This window comes from Staurois parvus, unplaced genomic scaffold, assembly GCF_062004578.1.
Source record: "Staurois parvus isolate SC_StPar_1 unplaced genomic scaffold, SC_StPar_1.0 ptg000365l, whole genome shotgun sequence".
In the NCBI taxonomy this organism is placed as follows: domain Eukaryota; kingdom Metazoa; phylum Chordata; class Amphibia; order Anura; family Ranidae; genus Staurois; species Staurois parvus.
In genome coordinates, this window is record NW_028318161.1 from 7,652,352 (window position 1) to 7,667,704 (window position 15,353).

A 15,353-nucleotide genomic window follows, 5' to 3' on the forward strand; every position below is an offset into this window, starting at 1 on the left:
AGAAGAAAGGGGTATACCCCAAAAGCTTGTTCTGGAAATTAAATTGGTAGTGCAAATAAAAAAGTATCATGGACAGTACTCAACTTTGTTGCTCTGTAAACACAAGCGATAGCCAGAAAACATGTCTACTCATAGATCACCACTACAGGAATCATTTGTAACTCTGTGAAACATGAATACCTACCATTATAAGAATGCTCTATAGTGCTACATGGTACTAATTCTGTATGGAAAATCATGCAAGTAAAAAATGTGAAAGTTGCAGCACTATTTACCTTCAAATGTTACAAAATAACCTTCCCACTGAACAAAGCAGAGTTTTCCTTTAACAGTTAGTTGATCATATACAGTATATGGACAGAGAGTGTGTTATAGATATGAATTGCTGATAATTATTTTCACGGAAATGGTGAATGAAATCCTTCTCTGCAGGGTTGCGTCAGCGTGTCAGTGAGTAAAGAAGTCTGTCTTGTGAGTGATTCCTCCTCTAGTCAATATAGAAGTCCAAGAAGCTGTCGTGATGAAATTCATCCACTGATTCCAAAGACATTTACATTCAATCTCCTGCCTCTGGAGCTCGGACTCCACCCGGTCATCTTCACACTGCATGCCTCCAAGAAGGAGATTGTGATCAAGAACCTGCGGGTGGTGGTAAGTGTTTCATTCAAAAATAGGTCAGTTTTTTTTCCTAAACTTCTGTAGCACCCTGCTAGATAGATGCTAGGTTAGGAAAAATGAGTTCCTTAGTTCTCCTGTAATCAATGGAGCTACTTGTTGTTTCTTTGGTCTGCTCTGAGTTTCACAGACTATGGGCTTGGTTGCTTCCCCTTGCCTTCTTGATAGTTCTGGAATGTAGTGGGCTAGATGAAGCAAATCAGCAACTGAATATTATGTTGTCTTTAGCCAATCCCTGGGGAGGTTCCCAGATGGTGGCTGGGAGTGAGCATAAATAGTCTGAATCCTGGAGCTGCCCTGTTCTTGTTCTGTAGGAAATGTTCCTAGCCTGGAGGGCTGCTTCCCTCTCAGGCAAACAGCTGACATTTACTAGGAGCTTATAGAGGTCCCAGCTGTGCTAAGTTGGGGGCATATTGTGATACAAATTCTTTGGACGCTAAAAGTGGGGTTTCATTGAGGATGCAGTCTGGAGGTTTCACTGAGGAGTATGTCTGCCTGAGTCTGGACAGAGACATCCAAGTCCCAGGGATACTGTGAGTACATCCCTGAGAGAAGGATCCCAGTGACTGTTGCTACAGTTAACCCCTGGTACACTATAATTAAAGTGTTACTAAGCCCAGGACCCTGCATTCACTATATCTGGTCTCCCACAGTACACAGAACATGGAAATGCAATTATTTTAGTAAATATAAACTGCTAAATACATTTTCTCATCAGCAGTTAGAGCAGTCTTGTTACTGTATCAGTGTCTAGATGAGCACTGGTTAAAGCTTGTAGGAGGAGTTTTCATTCTCCTCTCACTGCCCTATGAGATTACATGACCCCTGACCCTTTGACTGGACAGTGCTGATTGGCCCTGTGCTGATCACATGCTCTCTCCCAAGAAAAAGAAAAAACTCTCTAGCAGTTTACACCAAACTGAGCATGTGCAGAGTGTCCCCGAGGCTGTGCTCTATTAGGAGATGAAGTGGGGAACGTTGAAGAAGGGGAGAATCAGAGAAGACAGGATCAAGCATCCTTTTTACACAATGCTGTGGATTAACCTCTTAAGTTCCACAGTGAGCATAACAAGCATGCTTTACTGCATATACAGACTGATTTTATTGTTGTGGTTTTAATAACACTTTAAAGCTTGCCTGGCCTGGGACATTGCTGATGGTGTCCCAGTGCTGTCCACTTTATGTTCTACTGCTGAAGGGACTATTCTGAGAAGTAGCTGCAAAGGGAAGAGTTTGCTCACATTCTTGTTCAGTGTTCTGGAGTGTCCCACAGCTTCCCTATGCCCCATCCATGTTATTCTGCAATAGACCTATACTGTTTACTAAGACAGTGGCGTGAATGTTGCTGTTTGCCTGGCTGCCACTTGTACTAGAAGGAAAAGAATTTAGGGCAAAATCAGCTGCCCTTGCGGAGGTTAGACCTACACTTCATAAACACATACTTTTAATGTGAATTCACCTTGGTACAAACCAGTCCAAGGTAAACTGAGCCTATGATGAAACAATACATTAGCAGAGGTGACCTTCAGTGAAATGTATATAAAAATCATCAGTCGATCCAGAGGTGTGGATAGCAGTAGTTATGTACAGATTTCCTGAGCAATTTGAGCGCTAGTTCAGTACCCAGTAGCATGGTCTCATTTTTATTTTTTACAGCAGTCCTAAAGTGAGACAATGTTCCAGGACAGTAAAGGGGTGGAACAAACAGTACCACCTTAGCAGGCCTTGTATATACGTGTGTAGATCTAGGTGATAACTTTACATGTTTTGATTCTTTTTATATGTTTTTATTATTTAGCTCAGGGGTCTCCAAACTGTGGCCAGTGGGCCGGATGTGGCTCTTTGCTTGCTTTTATCCAGCCCTTGGGGCACTTTTCCTTCCACTGATATGAAGCACTATTCCTTCCATTGACACCAACGATGGGGCACTATTCTTCCCACTGACACCAACGATGGGACGCTATTCCTCCCACTGACAGCAATGAAGGGGCACTATTCATTCCACTGACATCAACAATAGGGTGCTATTCCTCCCACTGACACCAACGATGGGGTGCTATTCCTCCCACTGACACAAATTATTGGGCACTATTCCTCCCACTGACCCCAATGATGGGGCACTGTTCCTCCTACTGACCCCAACAACAGGGCACTGTTCCTCCCACTGACACCAGCGACGAGGCAGTACTCTCACTGACACCAGCGATAGGGCACTATTCCTCCCACTGATACCAGTGATGGGGCACTGTTCCTTCCACTGATCCCAAAGACGGGGCACTGTTCCTCCCACTGACACCAGCGATGGGGCACTATTTCTCTCACTGACACCAGCAATAGAGCACTATTCCTCCCACTGATACCAGCGACGGAGCACTGTTCCTCCCATTGACACCAGTGATGGGGCACTGTTCTTCCCACTGATACAAGAAATGGGCAACTAATTATCCCACTGACACCATTGATGGGGCACTGTTCCTCCCACTGACCACAAAGCTTAGGGTATTGTTTACTCCCACTGGTGCCAAGGCATTTTCTACTCCCGCTGGCCACAATTCAGCCCCCCTAAAGTTTGAAGGGCAGTAAATTGGCCCTTTGTTTCAAAAGTTTGGAGACCCCTGATTTAGATAATAGTGTTCTTTTAAACACCTATACACCCCCAAACCCAGAGAAGAATGACGGCCTTTTTGCCCTAGATTTCCAAGTGAAAAGCGATGCCCTAACTGAAACATAATTTAGAAGTAAAAACTAAGACTGCAATCTATGAACAGCCTGATATAGATATATAAACAATATACACATTTGCTTAATTTTCTGAATGTTGTCCCTCTTCACTAAACAGTCAGAAGGAGCTTGGGGTCTTTTTTTTGGCTTTTACAGTCAGAATTGTTCTTGTATTGACTGTCTCCTCTCTCAAAACAGCCAGAAGGGATTCAAGAAGAAAATAGCATGGGATTTACACTGGATCCACAAGGAATTCGTGGTACGTTTTTACATCTGGCTTTCCTGATTTTTTATGTCTGACCAGTCAAAAGGGTTATCTCATCTATACTGTATGTAGGTATCTGAATGGGTCTTCCTGGAACTCTGTGCTTGCCAATGCAAGGCAATGCAACATAATTAGTTTAATGGTGGCCCATGTAGCTGTCCATACTCCTTTTTTTTTTAAATCAGGTAGTTTTTTATTTTAAAAAATGTCTCATTTAACAACAAAAACTTATACAGAAACACACTTCTGCAGTATGAGTAAAAGCATCATGGAGATTTCCAAAGAAAAAGAAAATACAGAGTACAAATAGAATATATGACCTTGAGATAATACCAGAACAGATGTAAGGCCTATATTCCTTTTTACTTCTTCCCCCTGTCATTTCATTGGGCTGTGGCAATCTTTTTAAGAAATCATATGTAAATCAAATCAAATCAAAGTTGTGAGTGGCAGATAACCAAGTACCAGCCTGGTCACATGGGAATGAATCGCATGCTCCCCACACCCAGAAATACCAGCCATTTTCTTCAGTCCAAAGGGGAGTAATGGGGATAGTAGAGGAGGCCGGGCAGGTGAGCATAAGCAGCTAGTGGGGCTGCAATTTAAGAAATAGTGCTTTGAACTGCAGCTGAGAGAGCTGGGGTAGCACTGAACCAATCAGCACATTGTTGCTTTGTAAAGTGCTGTCTCAGCATCCTTTCTGGAGAAAAAGACGGAGGCATGTGATGTAATCAGTATACCTCTGCCCCTTCTTTGTCCAGTCACAGGCTGGGGGCAGGTTTTGAACCAGGCTGCACAATATTTTGCAGTACAGTCTACTGAGAGGTCTAGGACCTGACTCTACTGTCCAATGAGGGTGTCTGGACTGTGAGACTGAAAACAAACAACAAACCTTGGTGGGTAAAATATATCACATATATTGAATTTAGAGCTGTCTGTTTAGCATTTGAGCTATACAGAAATCAGGGGAGGAAATCCCTTTGTGGAGTAACAATGTGGGGTCACACATGCAGCACTACTTATTCATGAGTTCTGATCTTCACTGATAGGACTCCAGTCTGATCCAGTCTGCCATATACTGCTGCATAACACAAAGGAGTTGATTTACCAAAACTGGAGCAGCTATGCATGGTAGCCAATTAGCTTTGAACTTCATCTTGAAAAAAAAAAATGAAAGCTGATTGGTTTCTTTGCAGCTCTGCACTCGATTTTGCAGTCTCCACATTTTAACAAATCAACCGCAAATTGTCATCCTGAAAAATTCTTTAGGCTTTTCTCTTGCCTAAGGTCAGCTGAACCTTCTTTTGCATTTTAATAATTCCAGGAATAATGAAGAGAAATCAAGAAGTGGCCTTCAAAATTCCACCGAACATTGTGCCAAAATCAAAAATCAACCGAATCCTCTCCGTCAATGGTAAACCACCCGTTGCACAATTGCCAGACTTCTGGCCTAGTTTTTAAATCAGCAAAGTGGGCCCTGGGATCCAACGTATTATGTGTGTTAGAGGCCCATTACATGCTGAACTGCTGATGATATGAATAACTGGCATATGGATTGAGCATCAAGGTTACAAAAAGTCAATGAAGTTCTACCTTTTCTAATTTTATACTGTCCTGTCCTTTTTATACTGTTCTAAAACACCATTAAAATCATTATATAGTTTTTGGTGGAATGTATAAGAGTTACATATTCCAAGTATTTTGCTGTCTGTGTCCTGGTTTTGAAGGTTTTCCTTTGCTCTGTCCCTGTGACACCCTGTGTATGGGGGGTGTGACTAGGTGTCGCCAAGAAAGGAAGTGAGAAGAAATCTCCCCAAGGGAACAGAAAGATCAATACAAAACTGATTAAGAATCTCATCATTCGCCACTCCATCTTAAACGTTGAAATAAAATAAACTGGAGTTGGGCTTTACCAACAGAAAATTTGTTTAATACATCTGTCCTTTGTGCATCTTATAGTAACATAGTTAGTCTGGTTGAAAAAAAGACCATCTAGTTCAACCAATAGAAAAAAATACACACACAGAAAATAGAAAACCTCCATATACACAATCTCATGCAAACAGTTGATCCAGAGGAAGGCAAAAAACCCAATAAAGCATGCTCTATTTGCTTAGTTGGGAGGGGGCATTCCTTTTTGATTCCCCAGGAGGCAATCGGATATTCTTTGGATCAATTACTCCTGGTGCTACTACTTATTTATAAGTATTCAATTCTGTTTTGTGCAATGAGGAAAGAATTCAGACCTTTTTAAAAACAATCTGAGCTGGCCAAAACCTGCTCTTGATAGAGTCTGTTCCACATTTTCACAGCTCTTATTGTGAAGAAGCCTTTCCATATTTGGAGGTTAAATCTCTTTTCCTCTAGATGTAAAGAGTGCCCCCTTGTCCTTTGTGATGACCTTAAAATAAATAACTCTACATCATGTGTATGGGCCACTTATATATTTATACAATGATCATGTCCTCTTCAATTGCCTCTTCTCAAGAGAGAACAATTTCCATTCAGCTAATCTTTCCTCATAGCTGAGCTCCTCAATGCCTCCTGAAAGTTTGGTTGCCCTTTTCTACACTTTCTCCAGTTCTCTGATATCTTTTTTGTGAACTGGTGCTCAAAACAAGGTTACAAAAAGTAAAAACTGGTCTACCAGAACACCCAGATCCTTCTTTATCATTGATTCTCCCAGTTGTATTCCTCCTAGTATGTAAGATGCATGCATGTTTTTAGCCTGCAAGTGCATCATTTTTAGTTTACCAACATTAAACCTCCCTCCTAGATTGTAAGCTCGAAAGAGCAGGGCCCTCGATCCCCTCATGTTTTGCATTGTATTGGTATTGTTCTGTCACATGTTCTGTTCCCCTCTGTAATGTACAGCGCTGAGCGAACTATTGGCGCTTTATAAATACTGTATAATAATTTGCCACATAGTTGCCCAAATAAACAGTGCACTGAGGTCAGCTTGTAAGTTGGGGACATCCTGTAAGAACGTTATTTCACTGCATAGCTTGGTGTCAAATACTGAAATGACACATTTAATCCCAAACTCTATATCATTTATAAAGTAAGGGTCCCAACACTGAACCTTGGGGTACACTACTAATAACCTTAGACCACTTTGAGTATGAAACATTAATCACTCTCTGAATATGTTTTTTTTAGCCAGTATTCTATTCATTTACTAACTACTTGCATGGACTACAGGAAACATTTTGGGTGAGGTGATGGATACGATTGTGAGTGGGAAGAGCATACAGACTCTGGTCAGTATTCCAAAAGGCAGTGCAGAGACAGAGCTTATGAGAGTGGCGCCCATCTTCTACGTCTACCATTATCTGGAAACCAAGAATGAATGGACCCTGCTGGGCCCCAACACCTTCACGATTCAGATAGACATGCAGAGGAAGCTGAAGGATGGTGAGTGCTCTCCGCACTGTGCTGCAGGTTTCCTGATACTTGTCTTCCATATCCTTACCATAATAATATCTTTCTTCCAGGAGTTTCCAGCATTCTCGCCTTTCGCAATAGGGACCATTCCTACAGCCTTCGGAGAGACAGCGACTCCAGCACATGGTATGGGATAACCTTGTCAATCGTTGTATTCTGATTCTTTATATTTTTTTTTACCTCAATCTCAGTCCATTGCAGCCTGATTAATTAGACTTTACTGCAGCCTCTTGTCACATGATTCTATGCTTTGCAATCTTCCTCTTATGCTGCAGAGATTGAGTAGGGCTGCAGATAGCTCAGAGAGAGGTTAAAGCTTGAAGTAGGGAGCACACTGCCTGCATCTCCGCAGGCTCATATTCAGGGCTGGTCAAAAGAAACAGATTTGTCAAGCAGGATCCTGGGTATAGGTAATATTATCAGCACAGACTATAACATATACCCTACTGTACCAGTCTATGTTGCGTTAAAGGCATAATATAATTTAGTGAGGCATTATAAAACCTGGATATTGTATTTTTTCCATTCTTCTTGCCCTTTCCAAGTACCGTAATCAGCAGTGAAAATCTATTTTTAGCTTCTCTTCTTTGACTCTATAACCAAAATCTGTGTGAACTTGGAACTCTGGGCATATCAGATCATTACATTCTAATTTAATCCAAACACTGAAATATTCAGAAGAAACTTATTATTTAGCTAGTCTGTGAACTGCTGCATGTTCATACTTGTAGGTGACAGGTTCCCTATAACAAGGGCTGTGATCACGCTTTATTTCTCAGGTTAACAGCTTTTGCTCTGCGCACCTTTGGAGAAGTTCAGAAATACGTATCCCTGGATCACATGTCTGTATGTAACAGTCTGATCTGGCTGATCGAAAAATGCCAATCCAGAGACGGATCCTTCCAGGAAAAGTCCTCAACGAACCCTATCAAACTACAGGTGACAAAACAGCAGCGATGAACCCTCCACTACCCAGGGGAAGAGTGATAGGAAGCTGTAGAATTATTATATTATCTATGTAATACTTTCTGTTTGTATCTGACATCTTTTTATGTGTATCTATTTATCTATCTATACATCCATCTATCTATCTATCTAATCTATCTAATCTATCTATCTAATCTATCTATCTATCTATCTATCTAATCTATCTATCTATCTATCTATCTATCTATCTATCTATCTATCTATCTATCTATCTATCTATCTATCTATCTATCTATCTATCTATCTATCTATCTATCTATCTATCTATCTATCTATCTATCTATCTATCTATCTATCTATCTATCTATCTATCTATCTATCTATCTATCTATCTATCTATCTATCTATCTATCTATCTATCTATCTATCTATCTATCTATCTATCTATCTATCTATCTATCTATCTATCTATCTATCTATCTAATCTATCTATCTATCTATCTATCTATCTATCTATCTATCTATCTATCTATCTATCTATCTATCTATCTATCTATCTATCTATCCATCCATCCATCCATCCATCCATCCATCCATCCATCCATCCATCCATCCATCCATCCATCTATCTATCTATCTATCTATCTATCTATCTATCTATCTATCGGAAATACACGGTCTCTCTTACCCTTTTGGAGGCTGCCAGCCCTTGTATCAGCTCCAGAAGCACACTGACAAATATCAGGCTCAGTCTAGGGGTGTGTTTTTGATGTTTTTTGCAGATCTTGAACACAGGCACGAAAGAAAAGAGAGGGTGCAAGATACAATAGGTGTGAGGTCCTACTCATGATGTCCAAGGGCAGCTCCTTGAAACACTCTTCAGTGAAAGGGTTCCCACCCAACTTCTACAAGTAGTGTCTTCCAGAAAATATCCTTAATACAGAAGTATGGCTTTTGAACAGAAACAAACCTACATACTCACCTAGGTGGATGCAGCATCGATCTTATGCTGCATCTGTCCCCCGCCATCTCAACCAAGAACTCAACAATTAAAGACTGTTGATCACTTGGTTCTTGGTCTTCGGGGAGCAGAGAGTGGTGACTGTTAGTCACTGAAGCAATCAGCCACCAGTTTTAGGGATAAAATTGATCAGACCTAAAAGTAAATTTCAGCTCAGATGGTTACAGCAGAGCTATACACTAAATTTTCCCAACCCAGGACAGGGCGTCTCTTCTCTCTTCTCTTCTCTTCTCCCCTTCCCTCCCCTCCCCTACCCTCCTCTTCTCTTCTCTTTCAGATCCATCTATTTCATTCTTGTTTTTTCTGCTTCATGTCTATCTATATATCATATAGATAATGACTTGTAGCAGTTGGTGGAGATCTGTTTATAATCAATTTTAGTTATTATTTCCTCTGTGCCTTGTATTTCAGGGAACAATTCCCAGAGAGGCGGCTGAGAAGACTCTGTATCTAACAGCATATGTTGTAATTGGGATGCAAAAATCACTCCATATGTGTCCGCTCGCTGTAAGTCCAGAGGAACACAAAGTTCCTAAGGGGTCTTTAAATACAAATGATGCAGTAACTGTCACACACACTGGGTTTTACATAAATGCAAAGTTTCCAGAATTTATTAATGGTGTCTATGTTAAAAATGCTGTAGTCGGGGAAATAATTCCATACACAGCTAACTTCCTGTTTAAGATTCCCATAGATGAAAAGCACCTACTGCTATTTTGTTATTTGGTTGTTGGTTTGCAATGGCACCTAATGCTAAAAAATGGACTACACAGAGATGAGTAGGATCTCTTCTGTATCTCCTTTCTGTATATTATTTTGATAAAAAGTATCTCTAGCCAGTTTGTTTTTTTTTTTGATAAAGTTTAGATTTTGTTAGATAAAGTAGGGAATGTTGTCTGCTGCCTGTCTTGTTGAAAGAATTCACTTTACTTCCTGTTCTGAAGACACCAAAGACATAAAAGGTAATCTTTTGAAAATGAGGGAGAAATTACCTTTGAAAATCGTCACTTGAGCACGTGTCCCCATTGGAAGATCCCACTCCATTGCTCTTTCAGTGACAAATGTACCAATTTGAATTTACCATTATGTTCTTTCTAGTTGTGCTGAGCACAGGAAAAATAGATTCTTACCCTTTCACATTGCATCCAAAACTTTCAAAAAAAGATTTGGACGGAGATATACTTTAATTTAGCTTTGGTGGTCCTTTTACCCCTCTGTCTGATTGAAGGTCCTATTATACACTTTTGGTAATTACTTTTTAAAACTATATTCTAGCAAATAGATGATGCCCTAAAGCTCGCTGTAGACTATCTGTCCAAACAGACATCCAGCGCACAAAGCATGTACACTATGGCGGTCTGTGCATACGCTCTTCACTTGACGGATACAACACTACAGAGTAAACTCCAAGTATTGACGAAGATAAAAGGGGAGGCACTCACCAAAGGAACCAGTAAGTCAGTGTTATTGTAATCATCATAATTACTAGCTGTGTCATGATCAGGGTTTGTGCCACAATAAAAAGTATGAGAAAGCATGCTCACAGGGTAGATTGCTATTCCAACAGATTTATAGAACTTCTGTTTATCACATGCGTTTTGTTGCATGGCAAAAGTAACAATAACCACAAACCTGCTTTGCGCTATACCTGCCAATTCACAATCACTGTCTTCCTATCAAAATGCTTCACAAATCCATGTCAGCAGTAAAACACAATTGATTGCATATGGAGGCCCTTAAAGCAGAACTCCAGCCAAATTTTGTATTAGTTTTTGGATCTGGATGGAGTGGGGAAAGGTGAAAACTTTTTAGCACTGTCCCATGCAGTTGTGGAGGGGTGTCACTGTCACATGAAATGAACTGACAGAAGAACCTGACCAAGAATTCTACCCTTCCCTACGCCATCCAATATTGAGGAAAATACATAAATAAATAATAATAAAAAAAAAATAAAAATAATATATATATATATATATATTTATATATATATATATATATATATATATATATATATATACTGCGTGTATGTATATATATATATATATATATATATATATATATAAAATAATATGTCAGTGTTTTTTACATAGTGGCAGTGTGCAATGATTGGATAAGTCTATGGATAGGTATGTGCTAATAAACTGACACTGAAGTGGAAGTAAACTAGCTGCTTTTTTCAGTAATGTATTTGTCTCAGAGAAGCTATTAAGCAAAAGTGTTGATTGCACTGCCAACTACATAAAACAGCTGAAGGGGTGCATAGATATATCAATGAAATACACATATAAACATTTATTAATAAACTTAAAAAAAAGTTTCTTTAAATATCCTTTAACAGCGCAAATACATGTAAAATACTAATTACCAACAGATGGCACTCTGTTACCACTTGTTGTGCAGATCTTGCACCACTGCAGCTCATTGGACCACCATGTATGAGTTAAAATTCTCACTATATATAATATTTTCTGTTCTAATAAACTAGGGCAATTATTTGTATGTATCCATGAGAAATAGTGATAACTCTTCCAGAAGAATTGAATTACCATTTATATTAGAGACCATTTAAAGTGGGAGTTCATAGCACACTTAATGTCTCAGAACTATTTAAAATGTTGTGCAATCTATGATCTCATGTTTGTAGGTTTTCCACCGGTTTATCGATATTGGAAGGATACGCTAAAGAAATTTGACCCAGCCACACCTAGTGCGGAAACAGCAATGATGGTGGAGACAACAGCTTACGTTCTGCTGGCTGTACTGAAATCCAGTGATTATGAATATGCCAAGCCCATTGTGCGATGGCTGAAAGAGCAACAACGGTATGGTGGAGGATTCTTTGGAACACAGGTATGGATGCCATCAGACCACCAAATAGTTGCTTATTGGACTTTAAAAACAAAAAAAAACAGAAGGCGCAGCAGCCTAGCGCATTACATCAATATTACCTTTATTTGAATAAAAAGAAGATGCGTACTCACAAAGGACATGGAATAAATGGCATGTCGATCAGACAATACATGAGAGCGACCTCATCCCCTGGACAAGTCCTTTTTGGGAATAGATGATCCCAGAGGTCGATTGGCTCTGAGGAACAGGAGATCGCCCCTCAGCCTTTTGGATAATCTATTCCCAAAAAGGACTTGTCCATTGGATGTGGTCGCTCTCATGTATTGTCTGATCGACATGCCATTTATTTCATGTCCTTTGTAAGTACACATCTGCTTTTTATTCAAATAAAGGTAATATTGAGGTAATGCGCTAGGCTGGTGCGCCTTCTGTTTTTTGTGTTTTTACAGTTGCATCTCTGGTTTCCACTGACCTGTTGGAGGGCAGCATAGCCGGAGCCATCATTGACTTACTCAAAAGCCATTCGCTCTGTTAATAGTCCAATGGTGCCAACACATTGATCTTGAGCGCGGGAGGTGTTTTTCTTGGTTGTCTAAGTTGCTTATTGAACTTTATGGGGGTAGGGCTGCCATCATCTGATGTTATCTCTGAACATAATCAGGATAGCACAAGGAGAGACATGATATATGATAATTGAAAGTGCTTTACACACAGCATGAAACACTGAGTACAACTAATTTATGTAATCCCTTTCATTCCCAGGACACCGTCATTGCCCTGGAAGCGCTGACAGAGATCGCCATCTTGGAGAAGAAACTCAACTTAAACTTAGATGTGACAGTCTCTTACAGAAGAGCTGGGCAATTCAAGAACTTCCACCTGACTGAAAGAAATCCATTTGCAAAACCTGTTGAGGTAATGCTGAGTGAGTCCCCCCCAGGGAAGTGACCATAAGGGCACTTTCACACTGATCTGTAGCTGAAATGCAATAAAAACGCATATTCAGTTTTTGCTGCGATTTTTATGCAGTTTTACTGCGATTGTGGTGCGTTTTTCACAGGACAAACAGACTCAAAAACACAACACAGGTGCATTTTCTATCAGTTTTGCCGCATTTTCAATGCATTTTATTGGGGTGGTGCACTCTTCCAGTTCCCAATGCTGTCCAGAGCCTTTTTTCATCATGAAAAATACATGCAAAGCGTTTTCAAGGTACTCATATGGACAAAACTCTTTACATAGGATGTTCCTACCAAGCTTGTCACACATTGCAATGGCCAATTCACACCTCAGACCTCTCCCACCCTTGGAAACAAAAGATATGTTAATGCCTATTTACACCTCAAATACCTCATGAAGACCCCTTGCCAGGTGACCTTAATGACTCCCTCCACCAGACACCTTTCCCACCCTTGGAAACAAAAGAAATGTTAATGAGCAACTCACACCTAATTATCTCAACACGTACTGCTGTCTCAGCTTCTACTCTCTGTATTTCTCTGAAACAGTCTGAAATAGTTAATAATTTACCACTTTTCAGTGCATTCTGGGCATTTGCGAGGTTCTCTTGTGCTTATCTTTAAAAAACGCTTCTAAATGCAAACGCACATAAACGCGGTATGCAAACATGGCTAAACAGACTTTTTTTAACCTACGTTTTCCAGCAGTCAGTTTCCATTGTTCAGAAGTGTCCCGTGTACATGGGGCCTTATGCTTCATCCTCCTGCGCTATAGTCATGTGGCTACACAGCACCAAGTTTCATTAAAAAGGGGTTATGAGGAAGGAAGGCATAGCAGCAGCTTTATTCTCCCATAGGATAAACATGTAATTGTTTCCTCCCTACAGTGGACTGTGTCATCTATAATACGCATGTTCTTTTCTTCCCCCCAGGTCCCCGTTTTAGAAGATCTGATTATCAGTACAAGGAGTGCCTATGGTATTGCTACAGGAAACGTATGTACACAATGTATAAGCAAGGCCAGACAGAGCTGCATTCTCAGCTGTTTGATTGTTTACATGCAATTCGTTCTGCGCCATGCATATTATTTGAAGGAAAGCAAAACATCTGTGTGATTAGTTTGCGGTGAAAGCAGCCATTGACTCATTCTCTATAATAGTTCTGGGGCAATGATGGTTATCCTGTCCACTGACTCAATGCACTGTGATAAGTATACAGTATAAGGCAGAGGCTGTTTCTATGGGAGCCTAATCACACAGGTATGCTGCTTTGTTAAAGAGTCCATGTAAAGTAGAATTAATTGACAAATACTAGAGCAAACGCAGCAGATATCACAGTATTTTGATAGTCTGCCATCTGTTTCAACAGCTAAATAATCTTTATTTAAAGGAGTGTTCCATCCAGACACTGTGATTTCATTACTGGTGAAGGTTGATGAGCTGATGGGTTGGCCAGCTCACCAGCCTCCATCAGTAACTGACATAACAGCCAGTGGTGTCTTTAGGTTTTTTACTGCCCTAGGCAACACAGAAATCAGATGCCCCCCCAGCGGAGATACCGACCAACACCCCCTAACTCCTCCCTCACCCAAGAGAGCCTTCCACAAACACCCCCCCTTCCCTGCAACAGGGAGAAAGACACTCACCTTCACAGCTCCGGACATCCCCGGGAATGAGAGTCGGGCTCTGCATACACCATCAAGCTGCCCGCAGCCTCTTTCGGATCCCACCTGGTCCCCATGCCGCTTAAGTCCCTTCTTCCTGGGGGGTGTGCTGCCCCCCTGAAAAATGCCACTATAGGCAAATGTCTTGTTTGCCTTGTGGTAAATATGCCCCTGATAACAGCATCTGGTTATACCACTGCTTTAAGGTCTGGTTCACACCTATGCATGTTGCACTCTGCTGTAGGAAAAAAAGTCCCTGACCCCTTCCAAAAACGCAGCAGCTGAAAACACATAGACGTGAACGTGTCCCATAGGAAACCATGTTAACCGGACTGGAGTGAGTTTTTGTAAAATGCAAAAAGCACTAAAAATGCATAGGTGTGAACCAGGTCTAAATATACCTCCCAGAAACTTACTTGTCATTGTCCATCCCACCTCATTGCCTTGTAATTTGCACATTCCTTCAGGGGCAGATAGCCATCCCCTCTCCTTGGATGGTGCAGGGCTCTCAGCCCTAAACTTAAAGGGTGGCTTCTCACTGCCCTGCTGCTAACTCGCGGTTTTCGTGCAGGTTAGCTGCTCTTTCCTGTACACTTCTATGAGGTCCTATGGTTTGGGTGTGTTTTCAGAAAACTCCTGCATGCTGCATCTTTGGTGCACTTTCTGAAACTGTACCAAAACCACAGGACATCATAGAAGTCCACAGGAAAGAGAAGATAACCTTCATGAAACCCATGTGTTAGCTGTGCCTTGCCCAAAGAGAAGTGGGAAAGCACTGGGGCAGTGTGAAGCTGCCCTTTATATAAGACAGCCATCAAATGTAACTGT

The 15,353-nt window shown here is 40.8% G+C and overlaps 1 protein-coding gene across 1 annotated transcript in view; it reads left to right on the forward strand.

The window, feature by feature from the left end:
* The window catches only part of C5 (complement C5), a 98,557-nt gene that overhangs the window by 70,509 nt on the left and 12,695 nt on the right, over positions 1-15,353 (forward strand). The window contains exons 21-31 of the mRNA XM_089685259.1: positions 433-651; positions 3,595-3,655; positions 4,986-5,075; positions 6,863-7,075; positions 7,156-7,231; positions 7,885-8,044; positions 9,465-9,560; positions 10,329-10,506; positions 11,698-11,903; positions 12,666-12,818; positions 13,795-13,857. Coding sequence (XP_089541385.1) covers positions 433-651; positions 3,595-3,655; positions 4,986-5,075; positions 6,863-7,075; positions 7,156-7,231; positions 7,885-8,044; positions 9,465-9,560; positions 10,329-10,506; positions 11,698-11,903; positions 12,666-12,818; positions 13,795-13,857 — 1,515 coding nt within the window. The remainder of the gene's footprint in view (positions 1-432; positions 652-3,594; positions 3,656-4,985; positions 5,076-6,862; positions 7,076-7,155; positions 7,232-7,884; positions 8,045-9,464; positions 9,561-10,328; positions 10,507-11,697; positions 11,904-12,665; positions 12,819-13,794; positions 13,858-15,353) is intronic.